The sequence below is a fragment of the Mustela nigripes genome, chromosome 1 (assembly GCF_022355385.1).
Source record: "Mustela nigripes isolate SB6536 chromosome 1, MUSNIG.SB6536, whole genome shotgun sequence".
Taxonomy (NCBI): Eukaryota; Metazoa; Chordata; class Mammalia; order Carnivora; family Mustelidae; genus Mustela; species Mustela nigripes.
The window spans coordinates 46520919-46538341 of record NC_081557.1 but is presented as its reverse complement, the minus strand read 5'-3'; the positions used below and the strand labels follow the sequence as shown (position 1 = coordinate 46538341).

The 17423-nt window shown below is 34.3% G+C and overlaps 1 protein-coding gene and 1 pseudogene across 1 annotated transcript; both read right to left on the bottom strand.

Annotated features, from left to right (window-relative positions):
- Positions 1-3985: 3985 nt before the first annotated feature.
- Positions 3986-4933, bottom strand: LOC132011635 (olfactory receptor 52E2-like). Its single transcript, XM_059390488.1, is given in 1 exon segment — positions 3986-4933. A coding segment is annotated over 1 exon segment (948 nt).
- A 10211-nt stretch (positions 4934-15144) lies between these two features.
- On the bottom strand, positions 15145-15733 carry LOC132015758 (olfactory receptor 52K1-like; annotated as a pseudogene).
- Positions 15734-17423: the final 1690 nt, after the last annotated feature.

The following is a 17423-nucleotide window of genomic DNA, read 5'->3' as shown; positions in this document are numbered from 1 at the left end:
GAAAGAAAGAAAGAAAGAAAGAAAGAAAGAAAGAAAGAAAGAAAGAAAGAAAAGGAAAGGAAGAGAAATCAAGAAAGAAAGAAATAAGAGAAGGGAGGGAGAGAGGGAAGACAGGAAAGAAAGAAAGGAGAGGAAAGAGATGAAAAAAATAGATATTGGAGAATGTATCTGACATTCCTATCATAATTGTCTCTATCTCCTTCCGTCCCTTCGTTCGTTCCTTCCTTCCTCCCTCTCCAACCCTCCCTCTTTCCTTCCTTCCTTCCTTCTTCTTTCCCCAAGGGTAGTATCCATTTTGATGACATGGTGATACATGTAGCTAGAATTCTATCAGAAATGCTGTCTTTTTGATTATGGAGATATGAGAGTTGACCTCTGATAATTGCAGAATATGAAAAGAATCATGGAGAGAAGAGAATTGGATAAGTGGCTTCTTTAATTCTGTATACGAACTAACACAAACCATGAGCTTACTCCTGAGTTGCACATGCATAGAACAGACCCAACAAAACACAACAAAGGCTCTGAGAACTGAACTACAATATAAAACATCTCCAAATCTCAGGATAGATAGACAAAAAGCATCCATTGGATAGACAAAAAACATCCATTAGAACCACCACAGGAGGCAAGGTTGGACTTGCAATCTGAACATAACCAAATTGATTTCCTGGTAAAACAAAACAAAGGAAAACAACATCAACCCTTTACAAAGAATTTTTAGATGATCCATTTGCAAAATGTCCAGGATAAAATTTTAAAAATATTAAACATATGAAAAAACAAAACATGTGACTGTCACGAGAAAGGATGATCCACTCAATTTCAATCCAACTCAATTTCAGGTGCTGAAATTGTTATACAAAGAATCTAAAGCAGTTATTCTTCATGACTTAAAAGTAAGTACTGTTGAAGTATGTTAGAGGTCTTCAGCAGAGAGAACAGAAAGTATTAAAAAAGAACAACATCATAATTTTACAAGTAAAAGTCTTAACATCTGAAATTCATTAGATGAACACAATACCAGAATGAATATGAGAAAGGAAAGTGTAAACTTGAAAGCAATTAAGAAAAAATGATTCAATTTGAAGTATAGAGAAAAACATTGAAATCATGAACAGAGCCTCAGGCATGTGGAACACATATAAAAGTCTCTAATATTCATGTCACTGGGATCCCAGAAGGAGAAGAAAAAAATATTGGGCAGAGAAATATATTTAATGAAACAATGGGAAATCATTTTCAAACTTGGTAAAGGACACAAATTTAGATTTTTAAGACTCCATGATCCTTACAACTAAACTCAAAGAAAAGCATATATATTGAAAGAAACATGTTGAATTGATAAAAACCAAAGATAAAATAAAAACTACTGCAAAAAGTCAGAAAAATATATGATATTATACATAGATGAACAACAATTTGAATGACTAATTCCTCATAAGGAAGCTTAAAGTCCAGAAGACAGTGGTGTAATATTTTTAAGTGCTGATATTTATTTTTAAAATACCAGTTAACCCAGAATGCTATATACAGAGAAAATATATTTCAGGAATGCAGATTAAATAAAGGCTTTGCTAGATGAGAAAACTCTGAAAGAATCCATCACCAGCAAACTTTCTCAAAATGAAATCCTAAAAGAAGTTCTGGTTAAAGAGAAATTATACAAACAAGAAAGTTAGGAGGTCAGTAGTAAAGGAAGAGCAACAGAATTTATAATTATTTGGTTAAATGTGAGACTCACTTGTTCTCGTTGTTTAAAAGAACTTTTAATTAGCTTTTGTGGGGTTTTCATGCATGCAGATATACATATGACCACAGACTGCAGCATGTAGGGACATACAGGATCCTATAATGGGAAGGTTCAATTTACATTTCACTTAAAGTGGTAAAATATTAACTGTAAGCCAATTGTGAGTGTTTAGGTGTGTATATTGCAATCTGTACATCCACGGTTTGCAGTCCCATTTGCTCCCAATAAAACATTTGACAGTTCCTAGAGATACCACTTTTTGTTCCTGGTATCTAGCAGCCATAGACCAGAGAAGCTGCTAAACATCCTGCAGTACACAGAACAATCTTCACATCAAAGTATTACTTGGCTACAGATAGTTAATAGTCCCCAAACTGGAAAGCCATGCTTTGGAGCAATCCTAAAAAAAAAAAAAAAAAAAAAAAAAATCCCTGTAACAGATATAGCCAAAAGCCAATAGATAAGTTAAAACTCATTACCAAAACTATTCAAGTCCCAAAGTGGGCAGTGGGGGAGGGCATGAAGAAGAGCAACAAACAAGAAATTCAAATCAAAACCGTAAACATAAATTCAACCATATCACTAATTACATTAAATAAAAATGGTCTAAACACACCTATTTAAGATAGAGATAGTGAAATCAAATAAAAGGACAAGATCCAACTAAATTTGTATACAAAAACTTAACTTTTTTTTTTAATGATTTTATTTATATGAGAGAGAGAGGGAGAAGTGGATTCTCCACCAAGCAAGGAGTCTGATGTGGAACTCAATCCCAGGGCCCCGGGATCATGACCTGAGCTGAAGGCAGACACTTAGCTGACTGAATCACCCAGGTGCCCCCAAAACTTACTTTAAATATAAATACATATATAAGCTAAAAAGATGGAAAATATATGCCATAAAGACAGTATTTTTAAAAGAGGCTGGGGATAAAAATATATGTTTATAAAAAATAAAAAATTAAAAAAAAAAAAAATTAAAAGAGGCTGAAGTGACTGTATCAATATAAGACGAACTAGAACTCAGAATAAAAATAGCATCAAGGATAAAAATGGATTTTATATAAAGATAAAAGAATGAATTCACCAAAAAGATGTAACCATAATAAATGTATATGCACTTAAGTGCAGAGCTTCAGATTACATGAAGAAAAACTAGTGGAATGAAAGAACACATTAGTCAAATGCACTATTATACTTAGAGAATTTAAGATATATAAATACAAATAGAAAATCAGCAAACAAAAGGTGTGGGATACTACTAAAAATAGATTAGACTATTCTTCTCCTACCCACTTAAACCTAAAAAATTAAAAAAAATAGATTAGACTAAAATTTATAGTATTAAATATTACTAGAAAATTCTCTTTGATAGTAGGTATACATTAATTACTATCATTTACCATATTTCTTTATAAAGATGGTTATAAATTCCACTAAGGGAAGTAATTCTCCTTCTTTTGTTTACTGTCATGTCTTCTATGACCATCTAAGTACGAAGCACATTACAGATGCTTACTAGATACTGAGTAGATAGATGAATGCAAAATCAGTCATCATTTTATTTTACTTGCTCATTTCATGAAGAAGAGTTCTGATTTTTTGAAATTTTTACAAATGTGAAAGATACACAATGTCTGCTCTAGCAGTGGGAATGACTCACTTTACAATTTGTATTCATTCTCAAGGGAGTTCCTAAAATGCACCCTTCTTGTAAGTTGCAAGGCAAAAGCCCTATGGCTTACCCAACATTTTTCTCTTCTGCCCACTTCTCACCAACATTCCCTTATGGTTACAGTGAGAGTACAAATCAACCCAATTCAGATTGCCATTTGGATTATCTGGTCTAAAGTTCCTTTATGGGAAAAAAAATGGTCAGATAGATGTTCTTATTTGGTTAATTTTATAAGATAAACTAGTAAGCATGTTTCATAAAGACAGTGAGAAAACCTATAACACACAGAAGAATTACTTCACACACTGAAATCTTACTTAAACTATCCTAGAAACAGTGCTAAATACTTTGTAACCATTGATATATGACACAGGTATTATTATATCTGTTTTACAGATGCTTATTAGATAAATTAAATATAATTTCCACTTCCAGAAATAGTAAGAGGAAGAATTAATATTCTAATGCTTGGTCTCACTAAAGCTAGACTCCAAGAAATTTATACCAAAGAATTATAAGAGGATGGGAATAAGTAGAAAATAAGACCCAGAATTCTCAGCTGATTTTAGTCATAAATAATTGTAGAACACATTCTCGGATCTGCCTGGTCCTTACTCCATAGATGATAGGGTTCAGCATAGGCGGTACCAACAAGTACATGTTGGCCAGCAAGATGTGGGTGTGGCATGGCATATGTTTGCTAAAACGGTGGGTGAGGAAGGAGAAAAGAGCAGGGATGTAAAAGGTGAGTATGACACACACATGGGACCCACAAGTGCTGAGGGTCTTCAACCTAGCATCATTAGAAGGGAGATTAAATACAGTTTGAAGAATCTGTACATAGGACAGAAAGATACATGTCACATCAGTCCCAACAATTAAGATAATGACTGCCAAACTATAAAGACTATTGATGGAAATGTCAGCACAAGCCAATTTCACCACAGCCATGTGCTCACAGTATGTGTGGGGGACTACATTGGACTGGCAATATGGCCATCTCCTCACCAGGAAGGGATGTGGTGTCATTAGTACTAACCCACGCAGAAGTGCCACCAGGCCAACCTGAGCCACCACAGAATTTGTAAGAATGGATTAGTGTCTCAGTGGATTGCAGATTGCCACATACCGGTCAAGTGCCATGGCCACAAGAAGCCCTGACTCCACCCCAGAGAAAGCATGGATGAAAAACATCTGAGTGAGACAGGCATGGAAGCTGATTTCATGATAACTGAACCAGAATATACCCAACATCTTGGGAAGAGTGGAGGTTGACAAGATGAGGTCTGTGATGGCCAACATGGAAAGAAAATAGAACATGGGCTCATGGAGAACAGTCTCAGTTTTGATGATGAAAAGGATGAGTATGTTTCCCATGAGGGCAACAATATACATTGAGCAGAAAGGGATGGATATCCAAATATGCAAGTCTTCTAGACCAGGGATTCCCATCAGGAAGAAGGTACTAGGATTGGTGAATGCAGTGGAGTTAAAGTCATGCATGGTGATTCTGGTTATATGAAGATATATTCTTGCTTTCTTTCCCTTTTTGTCCCAGGAGCAGTCAGAAACACATATACTCTGATAAATATACAGCAGAATTACTTACTGTAAAAATACAATTAAGCAAATTTATTAACATTTTAAGTCCTTGATGAGCTTCTCTGAAATTACAAGTATTGTATTATTCACTGCCAGCTATTAATCTCATTAAGAACTAGCTGGAGTACAGGATGTCTCCTTAGGCACAGAAGCTCCACAGTATTCTGCCTGACACTATTCTCTTTCTGTCTGTTATAGCCAGGTTGAGAAAAAGTTTCAGTGAGTAACTCAGGTTCCTCTCTCTAACAAGGCAACGGCGGGGGGAGTGGGTAGGGGGACTTATAACATTACCTTCACTGAAAAGTACCCTTCCAAAATAATCCTGAAGACTTTTTGCATGAAGTTAATTCTAAATAAAGATTTTTGAAAGCAGGACATGAAGGAATAATAAACTTTCCATACTTACAATGCTTTGAATGACAATAAGCTTTTCATTTTTACAATGCTTTTTGAAATTTGCTGCCCTAGTGAATTTTTGGCCATAAAAGAACCAGCATCTGATTACTTAAATGTATAATAGCTTTAAAACAGAAACAACTCATTGACACACCCAAAAAATTGTGCTCCTTGGATTTTTTAGGATTCCTGGAAAAACGTGACTTGTTCATGTTTTCATGGTAATTCATATTTTTATTTATATCTTTATCTATATCTATATCTATCTATATATGTATCTATATTTTTATCTATCATCTATCCCCAAAAGGACAACTGTTAAATTTGTTTAACAAAATTCCCAAGGAGGAGAAGTTACTTGCTAAAGAACATAGCCTCTTTTTATTATTATTGAAGTGTAATGACATACAATGTTATATCAGTTTGAGGTGGACAACTTAACATTTCCACAATTCTATACATTACTCATTAAATCATTAAATCTTTCTTTTTTATAAAATTTATACTGCAGTACTAACTAGGGTACATTAAAATACACTTTGGGAAAGAAGGACTGCTGAGCTCTAAATCAATCAAACAATATCAACATTTGAAAGTAGTAACACTTACTACCTTTTGGTATCATTATATGTACCACACAAAATGCAAATGTCATTTCTAGTGCCCAGTTGCTGATTTGCATAAAATCTGGTGAGGTTGCCATTATTCTCGATTTATAAAAGAAGAAACATACTTTATATAAGCTAAATATTCCTCCAAAGTCACACAATCAGCATGTTGTAGGGGAAAACACACCTTAGTTTCACTCCAAAATTTCACCTTTGTTCTACTACAATATGCGATAAAATTAAAAAGAAAGCTCCTGTTAAATGTTTTCACAAATTTTATCATAAGTGATTCTCACAGTGTACTCAGAAGCAATAAGGACATACATTCTGATTTCTTTTGCTTTATAACTGTGGTTTCATGGACTGACTAATATGGCCCATGCAAAATCCATAAAATAATCCTAACTTACTATTCCAACACCTCTGTTAGTATATGTGCTGCCGAAGCGAGCACTCCAACACCTCTGTTAATGCCAGATGTTCACTGTGAAACTAATTCACCATGAAACTAATGGTTAGTATGCTATTTCTTATTAAATTATTCGTAAGCCCAGAGAATATACCTGCACACACTTCCTTTTCCAAAGATGTTACCAGCTGACCTGTGGGCCAAAATCTCTAAAGGATGGTTGAGGAGAACTTCAAGAGCATCCTCATCTAACTTTATAAATGGCCAATTCTTCATGGCGGGGTTACACTGATTTATCTCTCAACAATGAGGTGATCCAAATAATTATTTAACTTATCTTCAGAGGGATCACCTTGTCTTCATGCTCTCAGTTTATTTTCAGCACAGCTGAGTCTCAAGAGTCCAAAGTAATTTTGAATATTTTTTCCTGAGGTCTAGAAAGCTCTTCCTCAAACTAATATACTATAGTCCCCCATCACTGCCTCTCACTTTTCTTAAGCTTGAGCAAACATAGATGAGTTGTCTATTCCTCCAGATTGATTGTGTTGTTGAATCAAAACCAGGAACTCAGAGATTTGAAGTATTCTCACATGAATGGCTAATTTCAGATTAATCCCAGGGTCTCGAACCCTGCAACAGATGTTTCTCTCCCTTCTGAGGAGTATAAATATTACCAGAGAGAGTACAAAATTACACTCATAATTACTGTCACATAATATCCATTTATAATGAAATTTGATTTGAGTGAGGCTTTGAAATGGATAAAATGAATGAAAAAAATTTAGAATTTAGCAATAAGTTCTAAAAATTAGCAAAATGTCAATGGAAAGTTACAACTAGTACTATATCCTGGAGATCTAATGTACTGCATAATGATTATAGACAAAAATGTTGCATTATAAACATCAAAGTACCTAAGAGATTACATTTTAAGCGTTCCTACTACCAAAAAAGAAATGGTAATGAGATAAAAAATAAAAGATAAGAATATAGAAATGGAAAAGAAAATAAAAATATAAAAAATAAGAAATAAAAAAGATATGATTAAAGGTGTTACCTAATGCTACAGTGGTAATCATACTGCAATATGTAAATGTGCCAAATTAACAACTGTACACCTTAAACTTATACAGTGTTATATGTTAACTGTATCTCAATATAAATACATTTAAAAAGTCAGGTTTCAGAACTCATAGAGATCTTAAAACAGATAGAGTAGGAGCATCTGGGGTGGCTCAGTCAGTTAAGCATCTGCCTCCAGCTCAGGTCATGATCCCATGATCCCATGATCATGACCTGAGCTGGGTGCTGGGACAGAGCCCCACATGGGGGGCAGTCCCTGCTCTGTGGGGAGCCTACTTCTCCCTCTCCCTCTGCCTCTCCCCCACAGCCCGCTCCTTCTCATTCTTTGTCTCTCTCACTCTCAAATAAATAAGTAAAATCGTTTTTATGTTAGTTATTTTTTATTGTGTTATGCAAGTCATCTTTAAAAAAAAGAGTAAAAAGATAGATTACCCAAATAAGCATATAAATTATTCTTGACAGAAGACTTCTCAATGTTAATGATAAAAAAATATTGTCAATTAAATTTATCCCAGAAATGCAAGTTTGGTTTAATATCTGATAATCAAGGAATATAACAGAAAAGGGGAAAAACATAATTATATCAATATGTACAGAAAAAACATTTGTTAATATTAAATAGCCATTCATAACTAAAAATCAACAGAAATTAAGTTTACAATGAGATGTATATATATTCAAAATATAACTAATTAACCTACAGTAAGCATTACACTAAAGGCAAAAGATTCGATTGCTCCCTTGAGGTGTCTGGAGGGCATTCAACACAAGATAATAGAACAATTGAAAGTTAGGATAATTTAGATAGTGCGGTATCAGTTCAAGGACAGAAAAATAGATCAGTGAAACAGAATAAAGATAAAGTCACATATGGTGTCCTAGAAGATAGAAGAAAAGAACAGAATAGACAATATCTGTTATGAACATTGAGGCACAAATCCTCAATAACATTCCAGCAAACCAACTTCAGCAGCATATTAAAAGGAGTACACAGTATAACCAAATGGGATTCAACCTTTGTGTTAGGAAAAACTCAGTCCTCCCTCCTGTATTTCTCCTTTACTCTTATACTACCACCTCACTTATAACACTTCTGACACCACATGTTGGGGTGGTTTCTCCCACCTGACAATTCTGCAACACCGTCTGGGTGTCTTATATTTAACTCAATGCTGACACTATTAACCTAGAGATGGCATCAGGTCCCACAAGCTAAGGGCTCAGTCTCACAAGATTGCTCCCATTCCAATCACAAATCCAGACTGTCATCTGTGCTTCTGACGGATGGGTTCTAAGTCAGAGCTTGCTATATTGTCCTCCTCAATTTTGATTAATTTGCTAGAGTGGGTCACAGAACTCACAGTGGGTCACAGAGAAATACTTATTTATGTTTACTAGTTTATTAAAGGATATGATAAAGGATACAGATGAACAGCTAGATGAAGAGATGCATACGACAAGGTCAGGGAAGGAGCTTTTGTCCCTGTGTAGTTGGAGTGCATCAACCTCCTGATAGGTGGATGATGTGTTTACCAACCTGGAAACTCTCCAGACCCAATATGGTTGGGATTTTTTATGTAGACTTCCTCACTTAGGCATGATCAATGACTAACTCCATTTCCAGCCCCTCTCCTCTATCTGGACAAATGGCTGGGGTTTAGGGATGAAACTTCCAAGCTTCTAATTATGGTTTGGTCTTTCTGGTGACCAGTGCCTATCTAGGAGCAAAAGATATTCCTAATGTTCAAATCACTTCGAAATTTACAAGAGTTTTAGAACCCCTCTGTCAGAAACTGGAGGCAGGTATACATATCATTATTAGATGAAACCCTAAAGTATATGTTTCTTATTTGTTCACAACCATAGAATTGTGCTAACATGATTCCATGAAGAAAGGACAGTCTTTTCAACAAACGGTTCTGGAAACATTGGATATCTACATGGAAAAGAATGAAGTTTAATTCGTACCTAAGACCACAAATGAAAATTAACTCAAATACATAAAAGACCTAAAACTATAAAACTTTTAAGAGAAATGTACACTTAAATGAACTGTACACTTAAAAATGGTTATGGTAAATTTTATGTTATCTGTGTTGTACCTTAAACAAACAAAAAAAAGGGGGGGAACAAGAAATCCGCATATGATCTATAACAATGTGTGGATAGAATGGGGTTTCCAACAAAGAAAAGGTAGCCAAATTAGGAAAATATGTATGCCCATCCTATATTACACCCTCCTCCCCAAACAATCAGCTTCATAATGTTTGTACAATTAGTGAATTAGAAAATACTGCTTTTAGAAGAAAACATAGAACTATCTCATTATCTTGAAATGAACTATGATTTCTTAAATAAGAGCACTGCTTCCAACAAGAACAATAAAATATAAAGAGCCCTGTGAAAATTTCAATATATATTACAATTTTGTATATGACAAATGTGGATTTTCCAAATCCGTAGGGCAAATTTATTTCATGTAACTAATGGTGCCAGCACAACACGTTATATATATGCAAAAATACCCCAAAGTCCATATGAAAAAGAAGGTTCTGCTAAATTATTCTGAAAACTTAAATGTATTAAAAAACAACAAATGGGGGTGCCTGGGTGGCTCAGTGGGTTAAAGCCTCTGCCTTCGGCTCAGGTCATGATCCCAGGGTCCTGGGATAGAGCCCTGCATCAGGCTCTCTGCTCAGTGGGGAGCCTGCTTCCTCCTCTCTCTCTGCCTGCCTCTCAGCCTACTTGTAATCTCTGCCTGTCAAATAAATAAATAAAATCTTTAAAACAAAACAAAACAAAACAAAAAACAAATGGTTTGGTACATACAATATCCTAGACTGTATTATAGAATTTAATTTCATATATCATAATCTATGTTCTCTACTATATATGCATCTATATAAATAGATAAATACCTATCTTCTTATCTTGCTGGATAGTTATAAAAAATTAAGGCAGGAATTATCAAATGAAAATACAGAAGCACCTAACAATTAAGAAATTATATTTAACAATTATAGTAAAAGAAAACACAATCATGATTTCTTAAAAATGAGATCTGTAGAACATGTATCTTGCATAGGAAATGATAAACTCCTCAATGTACAAAGAAATGTGAACCATGGAAGAGAAGTCAATTCAAGCAAACAGAAAAGTTAATGAAATGATATCTACAAGTAATCCAAAAGGGAGCAATTGTGTATGGACTATACATTTTTTAAAAATGGCTCATCTCATTAAAGATTGTTCAGTAAGCATATAACTTTGAACTGAAGTGTAATATAGTATAAGTAATATAAGCAATAAAAGTAATAACGGTGATTCAGAATTTGCTTATAAATAGAAGAAGGGCACCTGGCTGGCTCAGGTGGTAATGCATGTGACTCTGGATCTCAGCTCAGAGATAGTCATGAGTTCAAGCCCCATGTTGGACATGGAACCTACTTAAAATAAATAAATAAATACATAAATAAACAAATAATAAATAAAAAACAACAAACAAACTCATAGAACTGCCCACTAAAACGAATTAAATTTACACTGCATAAATTGTATCCCAATAAACCTGACTTTAAAAGAAGGAATAGGAGAGCCAGGCTGACTCAGTCAGTAGAGCAAGTGACTCTAGATCTTGGGGTTGTGGGTTTGCATCCCAGGTTGGGTGTAAATATTATTTAAGAATAACATCTTTAAAAACAAACAAACAAACAAAAAAAGAAAATATTTACAATAGTAGTTGATATAGCAATTCTTAATGACATAAACATAAATATAAGTTGCATAAACTTAAATATAAATGTATATATATGACTATAAATAAACTTAAACCTAAACTTAAATATAAATTGAATTCCTGCCAAAAATAAATTCTAGATGCACACATTCTAACTATTCACAAAAATTAGCTCTAAATGGATCACAGACTTAAAAGTAAAATGCAAAACTAAAACCTCCTAAAAGATATCATAGAACATGTAGATGACCATGGGTTAGGCAATCAGTTTTTACAACACCAAAAGACACCACACATGAAACAATAATTGATTAATTATACTCCAATTAAAATTTAAAACTTTTGTTCTATGAAGGACACTGTCAAGAGAGTAAGATGACTAGTTGCAAAGTGGGAGAAAATATTTGCAAAGACATATCTGGTAAAAGATTGTTACATGAAATATATAAGGAATTCTTGAAACTCAACAAGAAGAAAATGATTGACCCAACTTCTATAGACATCTCACCACAGAAGATATACAGATGGTAAGGAGCATATGTAAAGATGCTCAAAATTATCTGTTAATAGAGAATTGTAAATTAAAGCAACAATGAAATAGTGTAACACATCTATTATAATGAGGAAGATTCAAGCCACTGATAATACCAAATGCTGAGGACGATGTGGAAGAATAGGAACTCTTATTCAATGTTTGTGGAAATGCAAAATTGTACACTTACTTGGAAGACAGTTTCTTACAAAACTAAACATATTCTTACCATATGAGTCAGCAATTGCTATCTTTAGTATTTACTTAAAGAGTTGAAAACTTATGCCCACACAAAATCTGCACATGAATATTTATAACAATATAAACAATAAGAATGTTTATTCTTACTTGCCAAAACTTGGGAGCAGCCAAGTTCTTTAGCAGGTGAATGAATAAATAATCTGTGGTACAAAATAATAATTATAATAATCCGTAGTACATTCAGATAGTAGAACATTATTCAGCACTAAAAATAAATAGCATGTAGGGGCGCCTGGGTGATTCAGTGGGTTGGGCCTCTGCCTTTGGCTCAGGTCATGATTTCAGGGTCCTGGGATAGAGTCCTGCATCAGGTTCTCTGCTCAGCAGAGAACCATTAACTTAACCATTCTCTTCCCTTCCATTAACCGTTCTCTTCCCTTCTTCTTTCTCTGCCTAGTTGTGATCTCTCTGTCAAGTAAACAAATAAAATCTTCAAAAGAAAAAATAGCATGTCAAGCCATGAAATAATGTAGAGGAAACTTAAATGCATATTATTAAATGAAAGAAACCGAGGCTACATACTGTGTGATTGCAATTGCATGACATATTGGAAAATGTAAAACTAGGGAGACAGTAAAAAGACCAAGTGGTTTCAGTTTCAGGGCCTGGGGGACAGAAGGATGAATAGGTAGAGGACTGAAGATTTTTACTACAATGAAATTATTCTGTATGATATTAAAACAATGGATACATGTTACATGTCATGATACATTTGTCAACACACACAGAATGTACAACACCAAGGGTTAATCCTAATGAAAGCTGTGGACTTTGAGTACTAGTGATGTGCCTCTGTAAGGTAACTGACTCTCACAAATGCATCACCTTCATGAGGAATGTTGATAGTAGAGTATGCTATGTGTTTGTGAGGGCAGAGAGATAATGGGAATTCTGTACCTTCCTCTCAGTTTTGCTTTGGACCGAAAAAGTAAATTTTACATAACTAGATAGATAATAAATAACTTTTTTTTTAAGAAATTGACTGCCTAGCAACAGAGAGTGAATGTAATAAGGTCCAATATACCTATACTAATGAATATTTCATGGAAATCAAAAAGGAATTAGATATTAACATTGACATTATTCCTAACAATCATTCATAGTCATAAAGTAAAATCTGAGTAAGTATAGAATATCACTTAAAATAAATATTCCATTTTCAGTAGTTTTTAAAACTACCTATATTCTCTTGATTCTAATATTTCTTTTTTTCCCTAATATTTTTTTCAACTACAAACAGAAATGGTGAAAGTTATAAAAGGATTGACAATTTGGTCACACTAGTTAACTTGAGAGAGACTTTTAAGAATATATAAGGAATGACAGAAAAAAATAAAAGGTAATTTCTAGAGTAAGAAAAGTAAGTATACTGTCCACATCATAGAAAATTACAAAATTTATGTACACTCCAAACCACAGAGTTTCATGAAAGGAAGACTAACAAAATGTCCATTGTGTTTGTTGTCAGTATGCTAAATTTAGACTTTATTTTTTTAAAGATCTATGTTTTTAAAGATTTATGTTTTTTAAGGGGAGAGAGATAGAAGAAGAGAGAGTCTTAACTTCATGCTGAGCATGGAGCCTGACATGGGACTGATCTCACAACCCTGAGATCATGACCGGAGTCAAAACCAAGAGTCAGATGCTTAACCAACTCTGCCACCCAGGCACCCTTTGTTTGACACTTCTAAAGAAATATTTTTCTTTTACCTTTTCAGTGTTCAAATTTTCTAAAGAATATTTCAGTTGCATTGTCAGGAAAAGTATATGGTCATTGTGAATAAATTGAGATGATCTATATCATATAAAGCCAATTTAATAACATGCTGCATTTCTCTTCAAAACTAACTTCAGTTTTAAATAGCTACTTTGATGATTAACAGTCTTGTTGGATGGAAAAATTGTATGCAGATTTTTTGCTTCTATTCCTTTCCCTTTGTTTTATACTTTTTCCCAAACTAAAAAAAAATTAATGTATATATTATTTTTGAAGCAAAGCATATCCTAAATTAGCTGTGGCCAAAGCTGACATATATAGAAGAGCTCTACTTATATGTAGAGCTGACCTCTACACTGGTTACAAAAAGTTAAAGAATATATGATAAACTAAAACAAAACAAAACAATATATGATAATTTAAGCAACAATTATATGCTCAGTTTCTTTAAAATGGAAGAAAATTTAAAAATTTCGGAGACACACTTTGCCTTTACAGTTCTTCTACTTTTAAGTCCTAGATTATTAACTGTTACAAGCAAGAGAAAACATGCTGACTCCCTACAAACTTATACTGTCATCAATGTATTAGCCACTCTGGGTTGAGTGCGCCTGTGCTAAGGAAAGATGGAATGAGAAAACATTTGTCATTGAAGAAACATAATAAGTAACTTATGCCTCTTGAATTTAATTCTAAGTGTTGGGCAGTTTGTGCTGGGAACACAAACTAGGAAATAGCCCTATACTAATAAAATAGTAATGTCTTTCACAAAATAGTATATAAGTGTTGGTACCTACTGTATTCCATATATTAATTACAATTTTTTTTACAATTTTTTTTTTTTTTAGTAAGTATGACACATTCACCTGGGAAATTTCTGTCTTCTGAGGTAGTAGTGATTTAATTGAATGTAAACAAGGTCATAATTCCATGGTATCCACCTGTCTTGCTGGCTAATTAAAACAAAAAGAAAAACTGAAAACAACAAAACAAAATTACAACAACAACAAACTTTACAAACAAAACATATCAAATGTATGTGTTTATGAAGACTTTAAGAAATCTCTCCCCGATATTTTTTGTTTTGACACCATAGATGACAGGGTTCATCATCAGAGGGATAAGAAGGTAAATGTAGGCTATAAAGATGTGGATGTGAGGAGCTATGTTCTCACCAAATCTATGTGTGATGAAGGAGAAAAAGGCGGGCATGTAAAACACTAGGATGACCCAAGCATGAGAGCTGCATGTGCTTAAGGTCGAGTCTAGCCTCCTTTGATGGAAGTTAAAACACAGCATGAAGAATGAGAATATAAGAGCACATTATCAATATGAAGTTCAGCCCACCTGAAAGGGAGATGAGTTAAGCCTTAGAGTCTGTGGATCCTGGTATTGGCACAGGCCAGTTCGATCAGGGCCATAAATTCACAGTAGGTATTGGTGATGACATTGGTTTTGCAGTAGGGAAGCCTCATCAGTAAGAAAGGATGAGGACTCAGCAGGATAATTCCACATAGGACAATGGCCAAACTCAAAGCCATGATTACTCCATGTGTAAGGATGGTGGAGTGCCTTAGAGGGTTGCAGATGGCCACATAACGTTCAAAGGCCATGGCCAATAAAAAACCTGACTCCATGGCAGACAGAGAGTGGATGAATATCTGGGAGAGGCAAGCTTTAAAGCTGATTTCTCTGTCATTGAACCAGAAAAGGCTGAGAATCTTGGGAATGGCAGTGGTGCTAAGCATCAAGTCATTCAGAGAGAGCATGCAGAGGAAGAGACACATGGGCTCATGAAGATTGGGGTCCATCTTGATGATGAACACAATTCCCCATCAGAGCCAGTAAGTAGACCAGGCAAAAGGGGATGGAGATCCAGACATGAGCCACCTCTAGTCCTGGAATTCCAAGGAGAAGGAAAGTAGCTGGATGGAAACTGGTTCTATTCTGAACTAACATTTTCAGTCACTGAACTTGCTGTAATTTAAGTGTTGTCAATGTTGTTTTCAATAGGTTGAGCATAAAAAAATACTCTTAGTTTATACCTGAAATATGTGATACATATCTTATGACAATCTATAGCAGGAAACTTTGTTCCAGATTCAGGTATCAGGGTGAGGACATGGAATTAGCCAATAATATTTGTTTTTATCTCAAAATTCAAAAGGTGCTTGAAAGAGTAGGATTTCAGAAGAAAGAACAGAAACCTAGGGAAAGAAAGAATAGAACTTAAAGTTGTGACATTTTACTCCATATCTCATTTATTCTCCACTGCATAAACAACACCTAGTAATTGCTGGAAACATGCCAAGTACTTATTTTGATTATATTTTCACTAAACAAATAAAAAAGTACAAAAGAAGCTTATTTTCAAGTGAAAAGTAGAAAGTTATTGCTCTGATTATGTCTCCAAAACATCTTTTGCTCTATTAAGCTTGTTTTTTCTCTTCATTTGAATTTTGTTTTTTCATAAAACTCGTTATAAAAGTATATTGCTATTTTAGATTAAAAACTTACTGAACCTAGTACAAATCAATTTCTGTGAATGTGATCAGATTGATATGCAAAGACAAATATGAAAGTTTGGACCATTTAACCTTGATTTTCATTTTAAAAACTAAACCTTGATTTTTAGCTTTACTGATCTTTGTTACTCTCACTTTATGAAGTTCAAACAAAGCATCCAGCTACATCTCTCAGACACATTTCTATAACAGCAACAAAATAAGCACTATTTCAGAATCTAGCCTACATCATTTATCATCATTTTTGCTCTTAAGTATCTTAAATTTCCAAAATATTTTGTTCAGCTGTAAGCACCAGTAAGTCCATAAAATGTTCTTGTCAATGGTTTCCATTTTAAATTCCCTAAGTGCCACCTTTCTTTTACTCACCTTACTATATTGAAGACCCTCTAGATACAATTACAGTTTAGCTTCTGAGGTAAAGACTGGCACAGCAGGAGACCTTCCTGACCCTGCTTTTCTCCTATAGTTGGAGTCCATTCATTGGTCACTAAATTTGCTATACATTCTGTTAAATATTTTTAATTCTTCCTCTGCTTTTCTCTGGAGTAGAAATGCCTGTATCATGCAGTCCAGTTTCTTTATTTGACTGGTTTTTACCTGGGTTGTACTCAGCTTTCAGATGGTGGCAAGACAAATCAGCTGCCTCCTACATCTTGCGCTGGTGCCTTTGGGTTTTTCAGGAGGGTTATGCAAAATTAATGCCCCATGGAGTTGGCTGTCAATGATCATGAATGAGAATATCTCTTTTTGTTCTTCTAAAGGAGTCTCACTGACCAGAGAGTTGACAGCCTTTGAGAATTTTGCAGTCACTAGAGGACTAGCCTTGGGAACCAATAATGAAAGAGTCGGGGTTATTAGGGTCATAATGGTGATTATTTTTTTTTTAATTTTTTATTTTTTATAAACATATAGCCAAACTATGGAAAGAACCTAGATGTCCACCAACAGATGAATGGATCAAGAAGATGTGGTATATATACACAATGGAATACTATGCAGCCATCAAAAGAAATGAAATCTTGCCATTTGCAACGACGTGGATGGAACTAGAGCGTATCATGCTTAGCGAAATAATGGTGATTATTTAATTGTACTTTTGTGGGACTAAACATTACAGATTA